Source organism: Kryptolebias marmoratus, linkage group LG19 (genome assembly GCF_001649575.2).
Source record: "Kryptolebias marmoratus isolate JLee-2015 linkage group LG19, ASM164957v2, whole genome shotgun sequence".
In the NCBI taxonomy this organism is placed as follows: domain Eukaryota; kingdom Metazoa; phylum Chordata; class Actinopteri; order Cyprinodontiformes; family Rivulidae; genus Kryptolebias; species Kryptolebias marmoratus.
In genome coordinates, this window is record NC_051448.1 from 11,347,060 (window position 1) to 11,369,626 (window position 22,567).

The 22,567-nt window shown below is 39.0% G+C and overlaps 1 protein-coding gene across 6 annotated transcripts in view; it reads right to left on the bottom strand.

The window, feature by feature from the left end:
• esrrgb (estrogen-related receptor gamma b) overlaps positions 1–22,567 on the bottom strand; it is a 108,694-nt gene that overhangs the window by 21,473 nt on the left and 64,654 nt on the right. For 5 of the 6 annotated variants that reach the window (XM_025008364.2, XM_025008361.2, XM_025008365.1 and 2 more), the window contains 2 exons: positions 8,856–9,271; positions 4,937–5,053 (listed from right to left, as the gene is read on the bottom strand). In XM_025008364.2, the coding sequence (XP_024864132.1) occupies positions 4,937–5,053; positions 8,856–9,271 (533 nt within the window). Of the gene's footprint in view, positions 1–4,936; positions 5,054–8,855; positions 9,272–18,687; positions 19,188–22,567 lie in introns of those variants that run through there. The other variant, XM_017427242.2, reaches the window with a different exon arrangement.

A 22,567-nucleotide genomic window follows, 5' to 3' on the forward strand; every position in this document is an offset into this window, starting at 1 on the left:
TGAATATGGATGTGCTGGACACGAATCAGAACAACGACTCATGCTAAATTCTGCTGACGAGCTCATCCACCGTGCTCAGGATTGACCAACGCTGGACACTAAACGCACCTGAAGCCAGCAAACAGCGCTAAAGAATTAAAGTCATCTGGTTTGTGGCAGGTGCTAAAATGAAGAGGAGTTTTTTCCAGGCCGCTAATAGTGCTGAAAAGCTGGGGCAGCTGGCGCTTTATGATTCAGGATGGCAGGCTTGGCATGAGGCGCAGAAATATTTGATACTTTTAGAACAACTGATCACATCGAGCCCCGACTGCATCTTTAGGTTCGGTTACTGCTGCACTGTAACCACTGTCATGCGGGCAGATTTAGAAGATGGCATGTTAGTAAAGTTTGCAAAGTTAAACAATATTATAAATTAATTGAGAATTACGTGGAGATATATGGAAAAAACAGAATATTTTAGGATTCAAAAATGAGGTTCATGGTGTAACATGTGGTAATAAATGTAGATTTTGCTAAAACGTGAAGTTAAAATTTTATTGCGGCGTTAAAAATGTTACATAAGTTATTTAAATCTACTTGTACAATGGAGAAGTTAGGGTTTTTGAATTCCCTTAACCTCACTCCACGTTCTTAATATCTCCACCAGGCTTGACCATGAGTTCATCATTTTTATTTTGCTTTTTATGCCATAAAGATTTGTGTTTCAAACTTTGTATTTGCAGATCTGTTATTTTGAGATTTGTAACTCCATTTTCACAGCCAGGACTTAAAATATAAACTGCAGGAGAAGCCGAGATTCAGTTGGTTTGTGAAGAATGAAGTTTAGCATTAGATTCAATATTTTTTAAGTGATTTATCTTAGAAAATAAAAGGATTACAAAATAATGTGTCTCCACGACATTCTTTTGGTGCTTTGTTAAGTTAACAAAGATAAGGCCAGTTTAATAGATTAATAATAATAATAAAAACTGCTAATTGACACATTTGTGTTTAAACTTCATCTGTCTTTTGTCTCATTTTCACTGGCTCACGAACTACAATTTTACTAATTTCTGTTGATTCTTACACTGTTGGACGCTTTTTTTCCTTCTGATTTTTCTAACTAAAATTAAAGGTTTTTCCAGTTTGTTGCTGTTTTTTTCTGGGCCTGTCTGTGTCACATGAAGTCCACCATTTTTGAAAAACTTGTTGACCATACAGCCAATTGTGGAGACCTGAAGTGTTCAGACCTGATCTTTATTCAAAGTGGACTTCTTGACTTTTTCCTTTGAGCTCACAGAAATCTTTTCTGCCGTCTTTGTGGTTGTTTTTGTCTAACCAATTCCAATCTTGCAACTGAGATTTCTAGTTTTTGTTGAACTCAGTCTTTTTCTATGTAAATACTTCTTCTAAAGGAAAATAACCTGCTTGTCTTGAAGACTTTCTGCTGCTGCTCTACACCGTTTTATACACCCACTTTCATATTCCGCTTTCATATTCCAAGCAGCTCTTGGCCACTTGTTTTATGATAATCTCACTGAAGAAGCAGGGAGAGTGAGTGCACGCTCTCCCTTCCCCCGCCTCCCACTGAATCAAAGATCTGAGAGCTTCCTAAGCCTAAGAGAGGCCACACCATGACATGATGCTAAGATTAAATCTACTTTATTCCTTTAATTGAATGCCATCGCTTTTAGGGATTCACCTTCAGTGCTATGAATCATGGTGCCTGTGATACTCATCTGTTTGTCACTCCGGTTGAGTAAGAAATGGTCACCATTTCTCACCCATGCACCTAAATTATTACAAGTTTGCACTCATGCACTCACTATATGCACACTTCCCTGCATGCATGCAACCATGCATGCACCATTATAGGCACCGGCTCCATGCTTCTCTGCACAAAGCTGTGCTTTATTTCATTGTCAACCTTAAACACATTGTACCAAAAAAATAAATAAATACATAAATAATTAATGATTTTCATGACACAATAATAAGCCAGATATTTTCTAAAGTGTACTCCGGTACATTAAATACTGTGGTTTGCGTAATGGCTCAGTTATGGAGGATAAAATATGCACAAGCACGGCACCGACTCTCCACAGTGTAGGTGTACTGAAGCTGTCGCTGCTTGTTTGAAAAACAAGCAAAGCACAACGTAGTCTGCTTGTGTTTTTAGGCAACTAATAAATTATTCTTATAAGAGCTTAAACCATCAAAGTTTTGGCAGATGCCAAGGTGGGTATGAAGAGACCCGTGGCAGACGGCTCCTTTTTATCCCTAATAAAAATACAGATACGAATTGATCAAAACCACAAAGGCACAATTTGGCCGAGGTACGAACTGACCTGCGGCCTACTTTGTGTCTTACACAAACGCCAACTTTCCACAGCTGTCAGCGGTGTGACAACATTTTTGCTCTAATAGGTACAGTTTTTTTAAATGTTCGGATCAGGATGAAAACATGGAGATGGGAGTGAATGTAAAAAATACTGCTGAAGCACAATTAAAACGACCCGTGACTGAGATGAACAAACATGGCTGCAAAGCGAAATCCATGGAAACGAACCAAGAGCCTGACACGCATCCTATGTTACCAGCGCAGCTCGGAGCATCTCAGACATGAGACACATTTGGTGTGGCCGGAGCATAACAAAGCTGTGAGACCACAGTTTTATTTTAGGAAGTGTCTAGCTGTCAGTGAAGCCTATAAATAAATGTTTGAGATGCAATGTTTAATTTTAGGAAATACGGCAAATTATTTAACCAGTATTGATATAAAAGCTGGCTAGTTATAATTACTATTTCTGGAATACAGTCAGTACCTATGGAAACTTTACAGAATTGGTTTAATTCAATAAAATGACAGTATTTATGTGTTCATTTATGTAAATTTAAAATGATCAACTATATTAAAAAAAGGGTGCAAACAACATTTTTCAATTATGTCTCAAATGCAAAATTATCTTCAGCTGTTAAACGTAAGAGTATTAGAATAATTATTTTTAGACAGCCTTAACAAAGTTCAAATTCAACACTTTGCTAATTTAATGGGAAGTAAAACTCTATAATTAAAATTTAAATGTCATGTATAAATCCATGTGTAGCATAGCTCTTGTAGCTAAACAAACAAAAAAAAGCTAACTTAAAACTCTTTCTATGAAAAGAAGAAGAAAGAAAAAAAAAATCTATCAGCTAGATTTTCCCTCTGTACTCCCAGAGGTCCCACACCGGAGGAAAAACAACACGTGCAGGAAGTGAGGCGGCATGTTCGGAAAGCATTTAGAGGATCAATACGACAGGCAGGAGAGGGGAAGGATGGCAGACTCAGACAGAGCGGGAGAGGAAGAAAGACACCCAGAGCCCAGGGGAGAGGGAAAGTCTCCGGGGAACGGCCTGTGTGCTTTTCAAGAGTACTGTTACACATTTCACTCAGTCTCCGTAAGAACATCCAACTCAGCAGCTTTCCCAACCCGTCGGAGTTAAGCGCCCAGAGGCTCGGCGGTGTGAGGAGAGGTAAGTAAGGAATGAGCGGGTCATGTCACCGCTGGCTCCCCGAGGCTAAGGCCAGCTTTAATGTCGGATCGTAAAAGAAACATCCTCCTCCACTCAAAATGTTACGGATGGCTTCGAAGCTCAAGCTGCACAGCGATCAATCTTAAACCGACATATAAAAAAGTTGTTCAAATTGCTAGCTCTTTCGATTTTTATTTTCAGAGAAATCTGATATTAAATCTGATTATTATTACCATCTGGTTCCAGGAAACAAACTTCTACAAAACAACAAACCCAACATCTTTTGTTGAAGCCAACTTTGCTTAAAAGCCAATTAAATAAGGTCATATTAACCACACTGATCGCCTCAACAACCATTTTTATCCATTTAAGCGTCACTTTTTATCTCTTTTAACATTTATGGCAAAAAGAACTTTTTTCTAATCATTTTAAATTGTTTCCTGACTCACAGTGGGGTATCAACCTCAGCATTACGAATCACATCCTAAGAAACAAATTAATAAACAATAAATTTAGAGCTTCACAGTTTCTAGATTTCTCTTTTTTTGATTAATATTGACTTAAATGACTGACACTATGAAGAAAATTAAGATTTCACAAGAAAAAAAAAATTGCAACTTCTTGTTGTCTTGATAACGTGCAGTTTAAAGTATCTATATGAAATACATGCTGCAAGAGTTAGCATCTTAGATAAAATATACAGACAGCTGCTTCAGGCTCGCTAAGGAGGCGAATAATCAAGGCTGTTGACTCTGTTGTTTTACCTGACACTATATCAAATCAAATTTAAATTTTATATTTATTCTCAATACTTGTGATTGAAATAAACTTCAGCCTTGACCTTAAACATCATAAATTTCATTAAAATGTGTCCTGAGTCTAGAAAAAAGCTGACAGTAATCAAAGTGTCGGTCAACATGTTCACTTGTTTTCTCTCAGTCAACTTAAATATATCTGTGCATTAAAAATAAAGTAAATATAAATATTTTTATTTAGGATTATATATGGTGACACTTGTAAAAATAATCATTACTAAGCAGTATGTGATATTATTTAGGCAGAACAAGGAATAGTATTTGCATTTTTGTTTTTAAATAAAAGCAAATGACGCATTTTAAAGGTTTTGTTTTAATACATTGAAAGCAACGTATTTTCCCTCAAGGTTATCATACCGTCAGAATATCATAGTATCATATCATAGTGCCAAAGTAAAATGTTTAAAGCAAAAAAGGAATACAAGTTTTTGCATTTCAAAGGCAAAAACGTCATAATTTCTTTTATACTTTCTCTTAATATTTGATGTTTTAAGACAAATATCAGTGTTCTGATGACTAAACAGATAAACTGGCTGTTTAGGTTTTCACTCACACAATTAAAACAAGTGAAAAAAAAAAAAAACGTGAGAAAATAATTATATTTAAAGGGGAATATTCGTGCTCACCTTCCTTCAACATGCCGACTTTAAGACATTTCATAAAGCGGCACGCCTGGCAGGACTTCCGTCTCCTCTTGGTGATCTCACATTCGTTGGTGGCCGGACAGCTGTACTCTATGTTCCCTGTGGAGGATTAAAAACACTAATTTACTCCTCTGTCTCCCTGGGAGATACGCATCAGAAATTAGAATTAAAAAAAGCAGATCACATGTAAAGAACAACAAGGACAGGAACACATTTGAGGGATTACAAGTGAACACACACCTGTCCCAAGGTGACCCAGTGTGGTCCCCCTAAAGGAGAGGACGGTTTAGTGGTGTTTTGATGTTAAACGTCCTCCTCCACCACAGAGTCCCAGATTCACAGATAAATTAGCTTCAGCTCTGCGGAGCGAGCTTTCTGCTCAAACACAGCTGAGAAGTCTGCGCCGTGCTCTCCAGTACAGACCAGGAGCTGCTGCTAGACTGGACAATCTAAGGCTGCCGTATCATGTAGCAAAGCTCGATGTATTATTCAAGTCTGTCTTGACGGTTCTTGGCTCAGAATGGAAATATTTCCTATGCAATTTAATCACTCGGATCCAAAAACAGCCAGAAATGCAGACATATTGAATCCGCTGCCATTTAACCGCTGCTACTCGTTCTCACCAGATTCCGGTCAGCTTCTTCTTTTTCTTTTATTTTTTTAATTTCTTTATTTTTTTTTTTTGAATATTTTGAATCATTTTGCACTCAAAAGCTGACACGACCCCATAAATCTTAGGACCAATTCTACGTCCAAAGCCTCCATATCCCATGATTGTTTAAACAAAGTCCTGTGAGCCCGGAGATGCATTAATGTGATCTAAAAACAGCAAACCAGGTGTTGTCTGTTGTAGATCTGCCAGAGCTGCATTCAACCTCCACCCCCCTCCCCCAAACACATACATCCCCCCCCCGATGGTCAAGGAGAAGGTGCCAACATTTGTCAGGATCGTTGGCATCGATGGTGCCAGCAGGGTCACAGGCACAGTCAGGGGTCCGGGGAACCACGCCAGGATGTTGGCAGAGACTGCCGCAGGATTTAGTGTAGGTGAGTTCTGCTAAACTGAGAGGCTTCAGCGGCGGAGAGATTCAAGTTCACCGCAGAACTCGTGTGTGAAGGTGCGCGACGTGCGCCAGCTTTATCCTGAAAACTAAATCTGCATGAGCTACATTCTGCTTGTTATTTCAGAAAACAAAACTTTACCTCCGTCACAATTTATACTAGATTCATTTAAGCTAGAATGTTGTAAACACAGACCGTGCTTTTTGAAGTAATACTCTGCAAATATGACTTCAAACAACATATATATGTATTTTTTTTAAGATTAGGAAGCGATGACACAGAGGAAACAAAGTTAATATGACCCCCCGCCCCGCCCCGGAGCATAATTTTTCTTACATATTTTGCTGATTGTTTAGAAAATGATGTAAATAAAATTGATTGTAGGATCTACTTTGTTTACCTTGATGAAAATACCCTGTGTGTGTCTGAGAGTCCAGTGTGCGTGCTGCTGGGTTGGCTGTGGGACTGCGATCCTTCTGCAGACTTAAATTGCTTCCCTCTAAAAGCCCACTGTCGGCGTACCCTCTTAGTTAATCAGGTCTCGTGTCCACCTTTATTCCTCAAAGGACATTTCAGCCACTCTAATATCCTTCCTTAACCTCTCTTATTTTCCCTCTAAATTTTGATATATTATTATGCCATGCTATTATCCTCACGCTCATCTCGGCCCTCTCCTTGTTCTTCTCCTTTACCGAGGCCGGGACACCCCCCCCACACACCTCCACCCTCCCTTTCTGATTACCATTCCATTAAAGTGGCTTCTCCTTTCCGCGGATGACCATGTCCCCCCTGTCCCTTGTCCCCCTGCATTTATTTAGAGGACTCTTTGAAACTGTCCTTTTCTTCCTTCTCTGTCCCCTTCGTCTGTTATTGCCCCGCCGGCACGTGATCGAGCTTCTAATTGGCCCCCCGATCTCCCAGCCTTTGCTTTTGGGGCTACGGAGGGCCCAGAGACAAAGAACAGATCCACGCCTCTCTTCTCTTCTCTTGACTTTTCTTCCAATGAAATGCCTGGCTCTTAATTACAGTCACCCAACACTGATTGTTATTGACTGAAACTCCCGTGGCTCAGGACGAATGACGGACAGATTAAGCTCATTACAAGCCTGTCCTCCTCAAAGAAGAGCACAAGGAAGAGGAAGGGTCCGTGGGCAATACAGCACAAAGTCACAAATTACTTTTATTTACAGTCCTCACTGCGTGGATGGTTTAGGCTGAGACCTGGCCCACTTTTAACTAAATTAATATTTTTATATTATTGCAATACATGGATAGAATAATTACTCTGAAACGGTTTTTATTTATGTCTTCAAATGGTTTAAATGGGACATCTGTTTTTAACACCGGAGAGAGTTAAGATGTGGAACTTCCTGAGTTTCACAGGTTATTGCCGCAATTTCATTTTTATCAGTCCAAAGAAATACATTTATAAAACACCTGATTGCGGGCCCATAATTATGTAGATAAAATAAGCCTAATGAATGACACCCGCTGATGAAACATTGTAAAAAATGCATCTAATCTGGCCTAATTTTTGTTTTTGTTAATCTCTTTCACATTTCCAAGTAAAGTTTAATATGAAAACTCTTCTCGGTCATTTAGGAAAAGTTGCAGATAATGTCTGTGTCTGGGTTGGTCATAAACACACCAGCAGCGTGAAAAATAAAGAACTTTGTGCTAAAGAAATTGCAGATAAACTAAAATATGGTCACTCTGAATATTTGGTCAGGACTCCTTGGCATCCCTTTTTAAAGCATTGTGGCAATAATAAAAAATGTTCAACAAAGTTCCATTTAATTAAAAGTTCCTCAACATTTGAGATAAACATTTATGAGCAATTATTTCCCCTAACATAAAGGAGAGAAGTAGCACTGGTGAAACAGAGAACATACTGTTTCAAATCCAGTTTTATTCTGTTTTACTTACCTCACATTACAGTAATTATATTTGTAAGCATATAGTTGTTAGAGGCTACTAAAAGACCTCTTATTTATTTATTGTTGTTTCAGTTATATTTTAGAAGACTAAGGCATTAAAATTTTGAACAGCCCACATCATCCAGCATTTCACAGAAACAGTGGAGGTTTATGGCAAGCAGTGATGGGCTGATAAATCGACTGACCAATTTTATATAGCTGATATTGGCCACTTCTTAAAAAAATAAATCCCCAATCAGCTGTGTCTGAACATACTTAACCAGTTACTAAGGAGGCAAATGAAGAAGAAGCAGCAGCTGCTACAAAATACTTACTGCAGGGCACAATTTAGTTTCTATTTTTTAAGCCAGAAAGTTCTTCTGTATATTATTTTTTAAGTGTGCAGGTTTTTCTAAGGGTTGCTAAAGAATCTTGTTTGATGAAAATACATACTGACCAAAAAAACAAAACAAGCAACAAAACAAAAAAAACATGAACCATCAGCTTCACTGGTTTCTAAAGACTGACATCGGCCATAATAATATAAAAATAAAAAAAAAAATCTGTCTGACCTCTAAATTTAAACACGTTTGTTTGATTGGACTGCATAAAAACCAATCGCAAACCTTCAGATTGAACACCTAAACTACACATTTTGTGGGTTGGAAACCTCTTTATTGTGTAGTCATGTGAAGAAGTGAAAATTAACTCCACTTTCGTCATGTACACCAGTGAAATGTTGCTTTCTTACTGTTCAAATTTATATGAAACTAAGGAAGAACATTCTTGTACTTTTTATACTCTTGAGAACACTTTTGGTGGACGTAGTTTTTGTTGTGTTGGTGCTTTTACATCAAATATTCTACCACCTGGAAGGTTTCACGGGCTTTAGACATCAACCGAGGAGAGAACGTGAGAAATACCTTGTATCGTTCTTTTGAAAAAGGCTTTGCAGGCCTCACAAGAAGCCACCCCGTAGTGGTAGCCCGAGGCTATGTCCCCACACACCAGGCAAAGCCTCTTGGGAATGGCGTTGAGCATGTACTCGCACTTGATTGGCGAGTCATCCACCATGCTGCCGGCGCACTCCTCGTAGCGACGTAAGCAGGCACTTCCGCCCCCGAGCATGCCCGGGTTGAACATTGGAGGTGAGTCCAGGGCGTGCGAGCGCCCGCTGGTGCCGTTCACGTAGCCGCCGCTGGCGTCCGAGTTGCCGCTGGGACTGTGGTGGCTGCCGGTGTCTACGAGTGAGGAGGAAGGACTGGAGGGCTCGGTTTTAACGTAAGAACCACAGCTCGAGGACAGGTGCCGGTCATCAGAGGGCATTCTGCTTAGCAGCCTGAAACATACAGAGGAGGAGAGCTGCGTTCAGTTCAGAGCTGGATTTGTTTGGCAATAATAATTAGTTCACATACTTGCTAAAAGGAACATGCTTTCTAAAGAGCCCTACATGGAAGTAAATGTGCATCAGTAAACAGCAATTAAATCATCCTCCAACAATGCGCTCGCCGCGTGCTGCTCTCAGCCATCATCGCCCCATCATTCTGAGAAATTCATCAGCTGGCTGGTATGAGTTTGATAGATTATGCTACAGACACAACCATTAAAGTGTTGGAATGCCAAGTGATATACTGCCGCGGCTTATTCCTCTCAGGCAAAATGGCAACTAACGACCATGTCAACAGATGCTCCATACATCTTGCAAACAATGCCAACAATTGGTCGGCTGCCAGAAGTAAATGAATGAATGAATGAAACTTCGGAAGGCTGTTAATGGACGGAGAGAGGTTTTACACTCAGCATATGGAGGATTAAAAATATTATAACCTAATCAATAGTCTCGGTTATTTTGTCAGCGCCAGGTTGCAGTAATCTGAGGTAGCAGAGTTTAAGGCAAATGTTGCACTTATAGCCACACACACTCACAGGAAGATAACTGAATGGCTTTCTGTTTAGTTGCACTAAAAAGACATGTTAAATTAACACAAAAAACACAAAGTTATGAGGCTTTCGTTCATGATGAAGAAGTCATACTGTAAGGCTGATTACTTTCATTTTCTGGCCAGGACTTTGTCTGATTCAATTAAATGAAGTTGGCCAAATTCATTTTCCTTCATAAATGTTATTCTTTTAAGCAGCGCTGTCAGATTTGTTTGGATTTCTCCCTGTATGTGCTTGACATTTCAGCACGACAAAAATGAACCTTGGTGAGTGAGGGAAAACAGACCAAACTGAGACAAAGAGACCGACGCAAATAAAACTTGGCAAAAAAGATATCGATTCATTCAGCACGTCATTTAAATCAGTTCAACAAACGCAGTTACAACAAACAGCAGTTCAAAAGTTGAGTCAGTCTAAAAAAAAACTATGTGAGCACTAATCATATGTTAATTTGAAACAACAGAAGCTCCATTTTAAAAGAAAGAAATATAATTCAGTGAAAAGTAGTATTTTATTTTCAGATTTCCATACATGTAACCAATAATAAATTATATAACATACCTGTACAGGCCATATATTTGTCATGCAAACATTTCTATTTAAGGGAATGCTTGTTATTTTTTAGTGTAGTCTTGTGTTTTGTATTTCAGTAAGGGATCAAGACCCGTTTATGTTGGTGTACTTGCAGAGTATTTAATATTATTATCTTAGAGAAAAGACTATATTATAACACTGGACTCAAAAATGGACCCTGGAAAGGGGGCATCGTCCCCATAGTTTTAAGTCCCAAACCTCCATGTAAACAATTAGGGCTTTGATCGTATTAAAAAAATCAAATTATGCCAAATTACTTGTAATTAGTTATTTCAGGCCTAACAGAAAGCTCATGTAACGTTGTAATTTTGTGCAGAGGAGAAGGTGGGGCCTAAAGTCCCAGATCGTTAGTGGGCTCAGGTCCCAACAACGCAACATGTTAGTACCCGAGTCCTTCTCTTAGACATATTATGCTAACAGACCAAGTGTGCCTGCCTTTGTTGGGAACTGAAACCAGCAGGAACTGTTTTACAGAAGCTGCCATCTTGTATTTTTGGAACCAGCATCTGCACACAAGCAATATAGGGCTTTAAGCCCTGCCTACTCCCCCGAGCACAATCATGGTGTTGAATGAGCTTTATTTAAAGCTTGAAATAACTAATAACAACTAAACGTATTAAACACCTGAAACAAAATATCTGATGTGTGTTTTTACTTTGCAACAAGAGCAATGTCTCGTTTGTTTACATGAAAGGAGAGTCTTAAAACTTGTCCTGACAGGGAAGGTGGTCCCATTCTGGCTTCAACTTCTGGGTTCCACTCCTTACGTTCTTGGTCCTGCTGGCTTCAATTCCCAACAATGAGAGAAGGTGGGAACATTTGATTTGCTATTAAATACATGTTTATGTCTTAAAGAATGAACTGAGGCCTTAAACAAGGCACTGGTGTTGATCCTATACAACTTCAGCCCTTAAAGGTTGAACATACTTGTTGAGAATGGTGGAGAAAACGATAAAAATGTCTAATAATTAAGGGTTTTTTCTTCTTCTAGTGGATGTCCATTATTAGAGTTGGTATTGTAGTTAAGAATATGTACTCCCTTTTTGCATTTATGTAAAGCCAGTAACTCATCAGGCCCTAACAGCAGAAAACTTTTAAGTGCTAACGGAAAGAGGATGGAAAGAGCGGGGAGTAGATAGCCTCTACCCCCTGAGCTCAGATCGGATCTATTGATCCCCTGCTTCCTTCCTGTTTAGGATGAGGCATGAAAAAATAAACCCTCCTCTTACGGGTCCCAGACATTCCTTATGCATTTTTAATCAGTCAAGACTGTTAACACAGTGCAAGATGGAGCGATACAACATTATGTTAGTCTTCATTGTGGGGGCCGTTGTGGTTTATGAAAAATTCACAGGACTCTTGTTAAATCTTGCTGGAAATCAGCATGCGCCCAGAGTGAGCTGAGAGGCATAATTTCTCCCGTCTGAGGGAGGTGCAGAAAGCAGCGTGGTAACAGTTAATACATCATCGCAGCCAGATAGGGGGAATCCCTGTGGAATAGTACATCGTGGCATATGTAAAAAGTAGTTCATTCCACACTTAGCACACAGCAACGCTGGGGAGATGTTTTTTGTTAGGTTTTAATGAAAATTTCTAATGGGTCCTTTCAAATCTGTCCAAATGAAATAATGGCACGAGCCGCCAATTTGTACAGACAGAAATAGCTGCGTAGTTTGATAATTTAGCATTCTTCTTAAGATTATAAAGAGACAGAACCTTCTCAAAAAGTCTCACTGCACCGGCAGAACCCACACACGCTCAAACGCAGCGCACCAAATATCTAATGGGCTCGTGTTTTCTCCGCTGCGCAGAAAAATGGTACAAACAGAGCAGACAAGCAGGACTCGTCAGACAGACGTGAAGGTCACCTGCCTTCTCTGTTCTGCTGCTGTGAGGCGGTCCCACTGTGGACGCGGCAGACACGGGCTTCCGTCTGTCCATCACGCTGTAAGAATGAGACATCACTCTGTGTGGAAGCCACAGAGCTGTCCGCGGTGTTTCACATGACATGAACACATGCTCAAATCAGTGTTTTTTTTTTTTTTTTAATCTTTGGAGCAGGAGTTTGAAAATGCTTCAACAGAGCGACTTAAAACTCAAATCTTTCAGTGTTTTTTTTTTTTTTGCCCCTACTCCTCAAGGATCCACTTCACCTCAGGCCTCCAAGTTTCAACACAGTACAATTAGACTCCCAATCATAAAAATGAAACAAACTGCATGGTCGAAACAATCGGAAGCTGTCTACATAAAGATTTATTGTTTACAGTGTATTTTCCCAACAAAGACAAACATTTTTTTTTTCAGCTTGGGGGTTCAGTTTGTAGCAAGCAGCGCAGCGTAAATCACTGTGCTGAACACACAGTCAAACATGGAAGCACAGAAGGACAGAGGCAAAGGAGCCATGCATGAAATTAGTTCATTAATCTTTCTATGATAGGCTGTCCTTGTTTGGGGCAAACTCTATCAGCTCTAAACTGAGTGGCCCTTACTGCCTGACACATAGATTACGCTGTTAGTCCGCGGCCGCCGTGTCAGGAAAATGAATGGTCACGCAGGAGCGAAAATGGGGTGGCGTGCGTCGCCCAGGAGTTAAGTAGGAACAACAACGACGCATGTGGCGACACGCCACGTTTGGTGCAAATGAAGGTCGTCAGAAGCAACGCGTCTGTGCGCAAACTCACACGCAAGCAAGCCACAAGTTGCACCAAACCTACCTATTTTCTTTACTAAGAAGAGTCCAACACTGAGATACAAGCTACTGAAATGTTCATTTCAAAGCAAACAATCAGATTTAAAATCTGAACGCTTCAATAAGCTGCTTTAAAACTTAAACATTGCACAAAAAATTGCATTAATTGCAGGAGTTCGTACAGAATCTTAAGTTAATCGAGTTCTGCTCCTGAGTTGAATGTGATCTAAGACAGAAATAATTTATTCGTGTTGCCTTTAAATTGTGCTACAAAAAACTATTTTTTGTGCGTTTTTCTTGTTTTTCTTTAACCTGCCACTAAGACAAGATTTTCATTTTGGGGAAAATAAAAATATTTTTTCATCTTGTGTTTGTTCCTTTCAGTCAATGTGGTAGTTAATTGGTCATTAAATTTAGCAAATATAGAAACAGATTCATATATATATATATATATATATATATATATATATATATATATATATATATATATATATATATATATATATATATATCAGATCTTTATATAGGGGCCCTCAAATGGTGGACTGGGGTCCAGATCCCAAGCCAAATGAAATTTGATTTGGACTCAGATGGGTTGTTACATTTCAACAGAATGTTTTATTTTTGTTTGTGTTTTTTTTTTAATTTATTTATTTTTTACTTGCACATGTTTTCCCACATTTATGGTAATTAGTTAGCCTTTATGGTAAGAGTCCTCATATAGCAGACCGTGGTTCGGATCTGGACCCAACTGAACTTCTATTTGTGCCCAGATTGATTCGTAAATTTGGTCAAATTGAAACATATTAAATCTGATCTACACACTTTAGTTTAATTGCACGGTCCGCTCACTAAGAGTCTGATTTCTAAGGAAGGTTGAGGAACTTAGCTGAGAGCTCCAGAAGTAGTTTAAGTTGTGAGAACTTTCACTTTTACACTCAATATTTATAGTTACTTAGTCCCAGCGGTAGGGTTATACTGCATAAATATACTTTGTTTAATTTTCTGTCTCCCTGAAACTCTCTCTCACACACACACACACAGATAGCACACAAAACTACCAGCATATGGCCTCTTCAATGTCACAGCCACGAGGAGAGATTGCACAGATTTCCCACATGGATGATGTCTCCTTACCTGGAGTATCAACCCCCATCTACATACACATCCACCACCTCCAGGAAATTGCTCTCTCTGCAAAGTCAAACACACCCCTAACTGCCTTTTAAAAAGAGACAGAAGAAGGAGGTTACAGGGGAGAAAAGAATAAACGAGCAAAGACTTAAGCCGTCATTGGGAATCAGAGGGGGACTCATGAGGGACAGTCGCGATATTGATTTCATAAATAAACAGAGATGGCCATCGATCCTAATGTTATTTTGCATTTCAATTACTGCCCAGAAACATAACCTTCAAACGTCTGCTCCTCCACAGTAATAACATCCACTGATAATCACAACCGTCGCTTGTTCGGCACAAATTGGCTTTTTCTCCCACCCCGCCTTCCCGTCCACCTTTTTTCTTTTTTTTTTTCCCCTCCTCAAATGTGTAAATGACACAACTTTGCATTTGCCTAATGGTATTAGTGGATGGGCTGAATTTCAAGTGAGACTCAAGCTGATACAGTAAGCGCTCCGGTCAATTGACACAATGCAAATGAACGCGGTGAAGAGGAATTAAGTTCACAATGTGAGACCTCGTGACACTACGACGAGGCCCATTAAATTAAACATGTGGCCTGACCCGCACTCCATGATTACCGCCTCTACCCCTCTGTGTGTGTGTGTTAATTTAATCTGATCAATAAAACAAACTCATGAGAAGTTTGCTGCTCAGCGCTGTGCTCATGAAAGGCGTATCTGTGTTTCCTTTCCCGAGCAGCCGCAGCAAAAAGAAGGTGTTCATCTGCATCTTCATGAATTCAGAGTCCTTGACAGGCTGCCTAAAGGATATATCTGTATCAAGGGGGGGTCGTGACATGTAATGAAGTTATTTCACATCTCATCTTTTCACACTCAACCAACAGAGCCTGGCCGCTTCTTCATATGGAGCAGCTATTAATAAACAGGACAGCCGTGGGAAAATGAAGCGGGAAATTTCAAAGTTTAGAAATGTTTTGATCTTTGATTTTTTTTTTCTTCCTAATTTCATAAAATATAGAAACTAACCGTGAGCGGGAGTAGCAGCAGTTACTTTTATTGCCCCCCAAATGTGAACACACACAGTAGTTTTTGTACTTCATCCTTTAATTAAACCTTTGAGTTTTTTTAGGTTAATTTTTACCGGTCAAATCACCAAAATAAACAAAACTGGGATGGATCACATCACCTGGGGCAACTTCTGGATAGTTTTTTTTTTTAATCATATTTTGGTATTAAATCAAAGACGGGCAATTTTACATTTTGTGCAAACCCATGAATGGAAACTTTAATCCTTCTCTAAGGAAATGAATGATATTCCAAATTACTGGCTTTTTTATGTTCAGTGGAAATAATCTGTTTTTCATTTTTGCTAAATAAATTTTGAGAGTACACCGACCATGACAACATATTTTCCTCCTGTACATATTGGTATAATTAATAAAAAACATTAAAACTCGGACCAGTGTCAAAAAAATCTATATCAGGTGTTGAATTTCTTTACATTTTTGTAACTGAAATTCATGAATTCGCCGTTCACTGCCTCTCAGCAACAAGCGATATCAGCAATTGTTGTAATTGTAATTATTCTGTTTTTCCTAAATTACTTGTTTAAATGCATGTGTGGTGCTAATAGGTCAAAAATAATGAAGTAAATCGGTGAACCAGGCTGTGTTTAAAGGTTTTCTTTTTTATAAATATAATTAAAATGTTTCCAAAGTCCAGACAAGGAGCAGATCTTTTTGTGGTTCTCGTCACAGACGGAGGCAGGTGTTGGTGCAGTTAAAATTAGACGTCAGGTCAGTGTGAGATTATTTGCTCTAATTTTAATATTCATGCACATATGTGTGCTCCTAACTCTGACTGTGTGCAAACACTGGACAGCTTGCACAATGGAAGAGCAAAGGAACAAGAACAAATACTTAGGATGATTTATCTGAGCAAAGTGGGGTGAGGTGACAGGTTTATTAAAAAAATCCAGACTAATTATTAATTAGATTAACATAAAATTAACAATTAGTTGGTAGATATTTAAATTAAAATACACAGTGTCTATTTTCGGAAAGGAATAGGGTAAAATATCCTGTTTGTGTTTTTACAAAAGAGAATTCTAAGTCTAAAATAAGACTTCAGGAAACATTTTAAAGCAGAAAAAAGAAATGCCACTCAGAGTTTGAACTAATTTAAACCAGAGAGGGGTCACTTTTAAGAATAATATATGTAGTTTGATGACCTCAGGCTCTGTTTTTATTAGTATTTTATCTTTAGTTGCACACAAAATTCAATTTAACACAATTAGCTAATAAAAGCAGCAGAAATAGTCCTAATCTGCACATCTGATGAAGTTTTCATCAGGTGATCCATTTGAGATTTGTCCATCGGTGGCGTTTGTTTCTTTAGGTGCGACCGTCATCAGATCTCTCACCTCAGCCAAGCAAGCAGGTCGTCTCACCAAAAAAAAAAAAACGTCTTCGGGGAGGGCTGGTAATCCCCGGAGAAGTTTTTTTTTTTTGGTGAGACGACCTGCTTGCTTGGCTGAGGTGAGAGATCCTCTCCGAACACGACAATACGTGTCTTTAATGGAACAGATTTTCTGTTGGCAAACACACGTTTACTTCCAGGTGGTGAAGGGAAGGAGGCTCGGATTAACAACATAAATGTCAAGGCAGAACGGGCAAGTTTAATTTACTCCTTTAGGAAATGCAGCAAATATGTGGAGATGAGGGCTTCTGCAGTAATGTCAGGGTAGGTGTGCCATTAAAATAAATAAATAAATAAAATTGCCTCTTTATCAGATGCACTGATATAAGTGGACTCAGTCCCACACACACACACATTGACCCCGGGTCAGAGAGGTTAACGTCAAGATGCTGTCAATTTTGACTGAAACGTCTTAAACAAATTACACAAAAATAAGATATGGTACAAAAAAAGAGCTTCGGGTTAAGAATGGTTTTTTTTATCTGCACTGCAGTCCTTAAAAACGGTGGTCTTGAAGCATTAAACACAGATTTATTAGTTACTATGTAAGATTAAAACTGAGCAGTTCTGGTGGAACATTATTCATGTAAAGCATTTCTTTTCCCTTTACTGTAACTGATATGACTGGGGTGATAAAATTAAATTTATGTACGGCTTTTACCCTTATGTCGCACACATTTAACAACACGGCTGAAACTCTTAGTTTTTTTGTAGTCCTTTCAATATTTACAGCAACTTGTTTTCATGCTTTAGGGAAAAAGGCATAATAAAAAGTGTAAAAATGACTTGTTTCACGTGAAAGAAATCAGTGCAATTGGCACAAAATATGCACCCATTTTTTAAAATCTAAAATAGAAACTGATATAAACCATTGCTGTTGAATAAAACAAAGCTTTGTCTGATATGTTTCCAGTTTTTGTAAGTTCACAGAATGAACCGATCACACCTGTTTAAAATTACATTAAACATACCTGTTTTTAGGATTCTCATTAATCTCGTTGCTGTAAAAATTGCTAAGCAGGTCAAATCTATCTCGTCCCATCTATGTTTTAAAACAAAGTTAACGCCACTGAACGGCGTCCCTGTCCAGTCGGAGCAGGTGCTGAGACAGACATACAAAGACGTTATAAACAGTTGAGAATGATGCTCCCAGGCAGATCTGAGAGATTGTTGCACTTCTGCTTTAACCAGTGCAAAACAAGCTGCCAGATCGATTCTCTGTGGAAACAAATCCAAAAGGCCTGCGTGCGCAAAGAGTGGCACTTTTATTACTGTAAAGATCACCAATTCTTCAGTATTTTTAATAATGACAGTTTGATCATAACTCCAAACTGTTTTTTTTGTTGTTTTTTTACAAAACACAAGCTGAAATGAAGAGAAAAGTTTAATTTGTTGCTCCTTTATTGGTGCTACAAAGAACTGGAGTTCTGCACTGTGCGAGCCTTTGTGTTACGGTTTATTAAAAAGAAAAGATGCTTCAAATATATGCAAATTTAATTTAGAAATAAGTATTATCACCAAAACTGCTCAGCTGCAAACTCTGATTTCACTTCAATGAGCTGCTTCTAGTTAGTATTCTTAGAAATAGATTTAGGTTAAACTCTGGATCCCGATGCGGAGCGGGACAGCTTTGGGACGACTGTCCACACCGGACTCCCTGCAGGCTTCTCTGCTGCAGCTTCTGAGATCAGCTGTCCCAAACAGAGCGCTGCACAGGAGGAACTCCTCATCTTTTGAAATGTTTACTTCATGCATATTTTTTTTTCTTCTTGCATTTAAAGGTGAGTTATGAAGTAAAAATATAATCAAAGAGAAATTCAAATTTGGCCATTTTGCCACCCTGAACAATAAAAGAACAACTGATACAAAACTGACAGAAGAACATAAAAATGAGTGAAGGGAAGCACTCACTGGTTGTGGTAGCAGAGAGGCTCTGGGATGCACAGTTCAGAAACATCCATCAGTCCAAGTTAAGCATTCCAGGTGTTGCAATTAAAAAAAAAGAAGAAAAAAGAAGAAAGACAAACAAAAAGCTGGAGGAGGAGATCAGTTCTTAAGTCTCCACATTTCTTCACAAAGATGATGTTCGGCACTTCCTGTGTGGCGTCTCCTTTCCTCCCTCCTCTGATCAACACACACAGAACAACAACAAGGACCTTCTTCCCCGGACCAACAAACTCCAGTCGGCACAGATGCTCGGGCTCAGGAGTGCTTAGGACCAGAGGAGTTTCACACAGACAGAGAGAGAGAGGGGACAGAGAGTGGAGGGCAAAGGAAGGCAGAGAGATCAGCAGTGAAGACAGAGGAAGGGGAAGAGTGAAGGAGACAGTGGACAGACAGCGAGAGCAGAGCGATGAGAGGCGGACGGATGGAGAGGAGCAGCAGCGGTGAGAGCACACTCTGCCTGAGGAAGTCAGTGTGGAGACTGAGGCTCCATTGAAAACAAGGAGGCTCTTTAAGAGGAGGAAGGAGCGGCTGGTGCAGATGGGGCCGATGGGATTGGTCCGTTAAAGAGAGGCTGTCCTGGCAGCAGCCAATGGGAAGGACAGATTACTGAGATGAGATGGACCAGGAGTCTGTGTCCATTCACAAGGGACACAGGCAAACCCCCTTACAGACAGACAGACAGACAGACAGACAGACAGACAGACAGACAGACAGACAGACAGACAGACAGACAGATAGATAGATAGATAGATAGATAGATAGATAGATAGATAGATAGATAGATAGATAGATAGATAGATAGATAGATAGATAGATAGATAGATAGATAGATAGGAGTCTTGAATGTGTTAGCAGCAGTGACTGACAGGAAACAGAAATACTTCCAGTGAGGGTGATTTACTGGTTTGTTTACGGGGCTTTTGGGGGCTCAGTGCCAGCTTACAGAGTTAAACTGTTCCCTTTAGTCCTTTATCCTCTCCACCGTGGAGCTGGATCTCCATAGCCTGCCTTCGTTCAAAGCAGTAACAGAACAGCTGCTTCCCACAGCACTTCACCAGCTTGTGAAATGTGTGTGTGTGTGTGTGTGTGGATCTACCATTCTGGAAAGAGAACCGAGAGTGAAGATGACCTCGACTGTTAAAGATGACAGAGAAGTTTTTGGGAGGATTTTGCCCATGTCTGTCGAAAGTAAACCCAAAGCTTAACTGCCCCCACCTCCCCCGACACACACACACACACACACTCTCGACTTCATCAACCCACATTTTCCTGATCGATGCAAAACCCATCACACGCTCTTATTGATTACAGCGTGGCCGTGTCACCAGAAGCCTCGGGACAGACTCCGTTTCCCCCTACAGTCTTTTAAACAAACAACAACAACAAAAAAAGAGAAAATTATAAATCTGAACATTTTCTTTTCATGTCAATCCGCATCAGAGTCATGGGACCAAAGGGTGACCGGTTTAATGACGGAGTCGTGCTTTCTGAATTAAGAATCTGATCAATATTTTGGCATTTAATGTACTTTCCTGCAGCGGAAAAGCAGAATATTCCTGCTGATCTGATTAAGACATCCAGACATAATCAATAAAGGAGATGTGTTTATGTTTTTAATGAGGCAGAAGGGGGGGGGGGAGAACTAATGTTTGGATGACATGTTTGGTTTCACATTAGGGTTGGACAATGGAGTGAATTTTAAATAAATAAATATATCTGATCCTCCCCTTCTTTTCCTGTATTCAAAAGTCTGAGCAGTTGAAGACTGAGCGGCTAGAGTTGTTCTTCAAACACATTTTGAACTGGATTTTGACTGAAGCAATAAAAAAAAAATGAATACTGGATTGAATTGTTTGGTTGAACAGTTCTTTTTTTTGGAACTTCTCAGCATTTGACAATAAATCTATCGAGCCTAAAATCCCAGCATGATGCTTCTCTCCAAACCAAGAAGCTGTAATCCAATCACTTAATCTATATTCAGGCAGAAAGAGATTGTCAGAGTTTTTAAGCCGCCTGGTGTGCGTGTGGAGGTAGAGGTTTGAGCTTTTATGATATGTTCGCTTTTATTTCCCGTTTTACATCGTCAGCAAAGTATTCCCCATCTTCAGTGTCTCCGAATGCTAGAAACAAGGTCTTAATTTAGCAAAAACAACAACAACAAAAACAGCTGAACAAAAGTTTTTTTTCTTTTCTTGAAATAAAGAAATCTCAGGAAATCTAAACTAGGTCAAAAACCTGTATAATCAGCAGCTTCTTCTTTAATAGTTTAGGGAAATGCACAGCTGTTATCTGTCAATAAATAGTAATTATATATTGTGTTGGGGTGAGGGTCATGATCTGACTGTTACACATTTTACACAATTAGATTCTTCATCAATGGGATTTTTATTTATTTCAGACCTCTTGACCTCTTTAAAAAGTGGGGATCTGCAGGATCTACATCATTTCTCCTGACTGTTAATTTAGATGTAACTGAATTATTTTACTATTAAATTGTGCTAGTTTATTTAATGACAAAAAATGTTTAAAGATAAAAAAGAGCCCACTTCCAGGTAAACCATCCAGAACAATGTTGAAAAAATGTCTTTTTTGTGCACAAACAGCAAAGAAATATAAAAAAAATCTTAGAATTATACACACTCTGGTGTTATAATCTAAACTTTTAAGAACTTAAATGTGTAGACTAAAAACAAATAAGTAATAACAGCATAAATAAAGTACTTTGTTGACCTAATGTTAATAAAACTTTAGATTTCAAATAAAGCTATTAAGCTTTATTTGAAATCTAAAGATTCAAACCAAATCATGTTGGTTGTAATAAACTAATTTAATTAGTCAACCTATAAAAGTGCAGAAAAGTATTAATACTTCACTTTGTAATTAAACTGATGACTCTGTCAAACTGGAGTTTTAATAAACTCACTGTATGACCTTTAACTGATGCTTTATTGAATTAAATAACAGTCAGTTAATGAAAAATTAGGTATGAAATGGAAAATAATTGAGCTGCAAAAGAAAAAATAATAAAATTCTCTTTAATATTTGTAAAAAAAAGGGCAGATGAAGAATTAAAGTTCACCTATTATGTTTCATAAAGTTCATCTTATATTATAACATTACATGTAACGCATGTTGGTTGTCTAAATTGTTTGTTTTTATTTACCGTATGCATATTCTTTCTTTCAAAAGCAAACAAAATGTGAGCCACAAAAATAAATAAACAAAACCCTGAAGCAATTAAAGTTTAAAAAGGGGATTTTAAACGCCTCAGCTTCACCACGACAGTTCATCAAATCTACAAATATGTGTCTTTATCCAGTTACTTACATGAAGCTCACTAAACCGAGTCCCACAAATCCATCATTTGCACAATTTCCTCTCGCTGCCACACACTCGTTTGGCTCGTCTGCCGGGGGAGTGTGGAGAGGGATAATTGCTATAGCCACAGGGCTCCATTAATCAGCTGGGTGCATTTGTTGGCTTTTGTTGGGTTTGACTCCCCTCTCTCTGCGCGCTTCCATGACTAGAGAACGCAGGCTGGTGGACCGCTGCAAGCTCACGCTGGGTTAATAAATGCTATTAGCCTCTATCTCTTGCCTCTTAATTTCTCGTTCAGCTAGGGAGCGTTAAAACAAAACTACAAGAGCAGTGGTGTTAATCAGAAGTCCGTGGCAGGGCTGCAAAGTCCTGATCACACGAGGAGGGAAGGGAATTTGAGATCGGGACCTGTAGCGTTACGATTTTTGGTGCAACATGGTGCAAAATATCACTTCCCAATCGTTCATTAAACGCAGTGGCTGTAATTAAGTAACAGCAAGCAAACGGCAAGGAGATTTTTTTATTT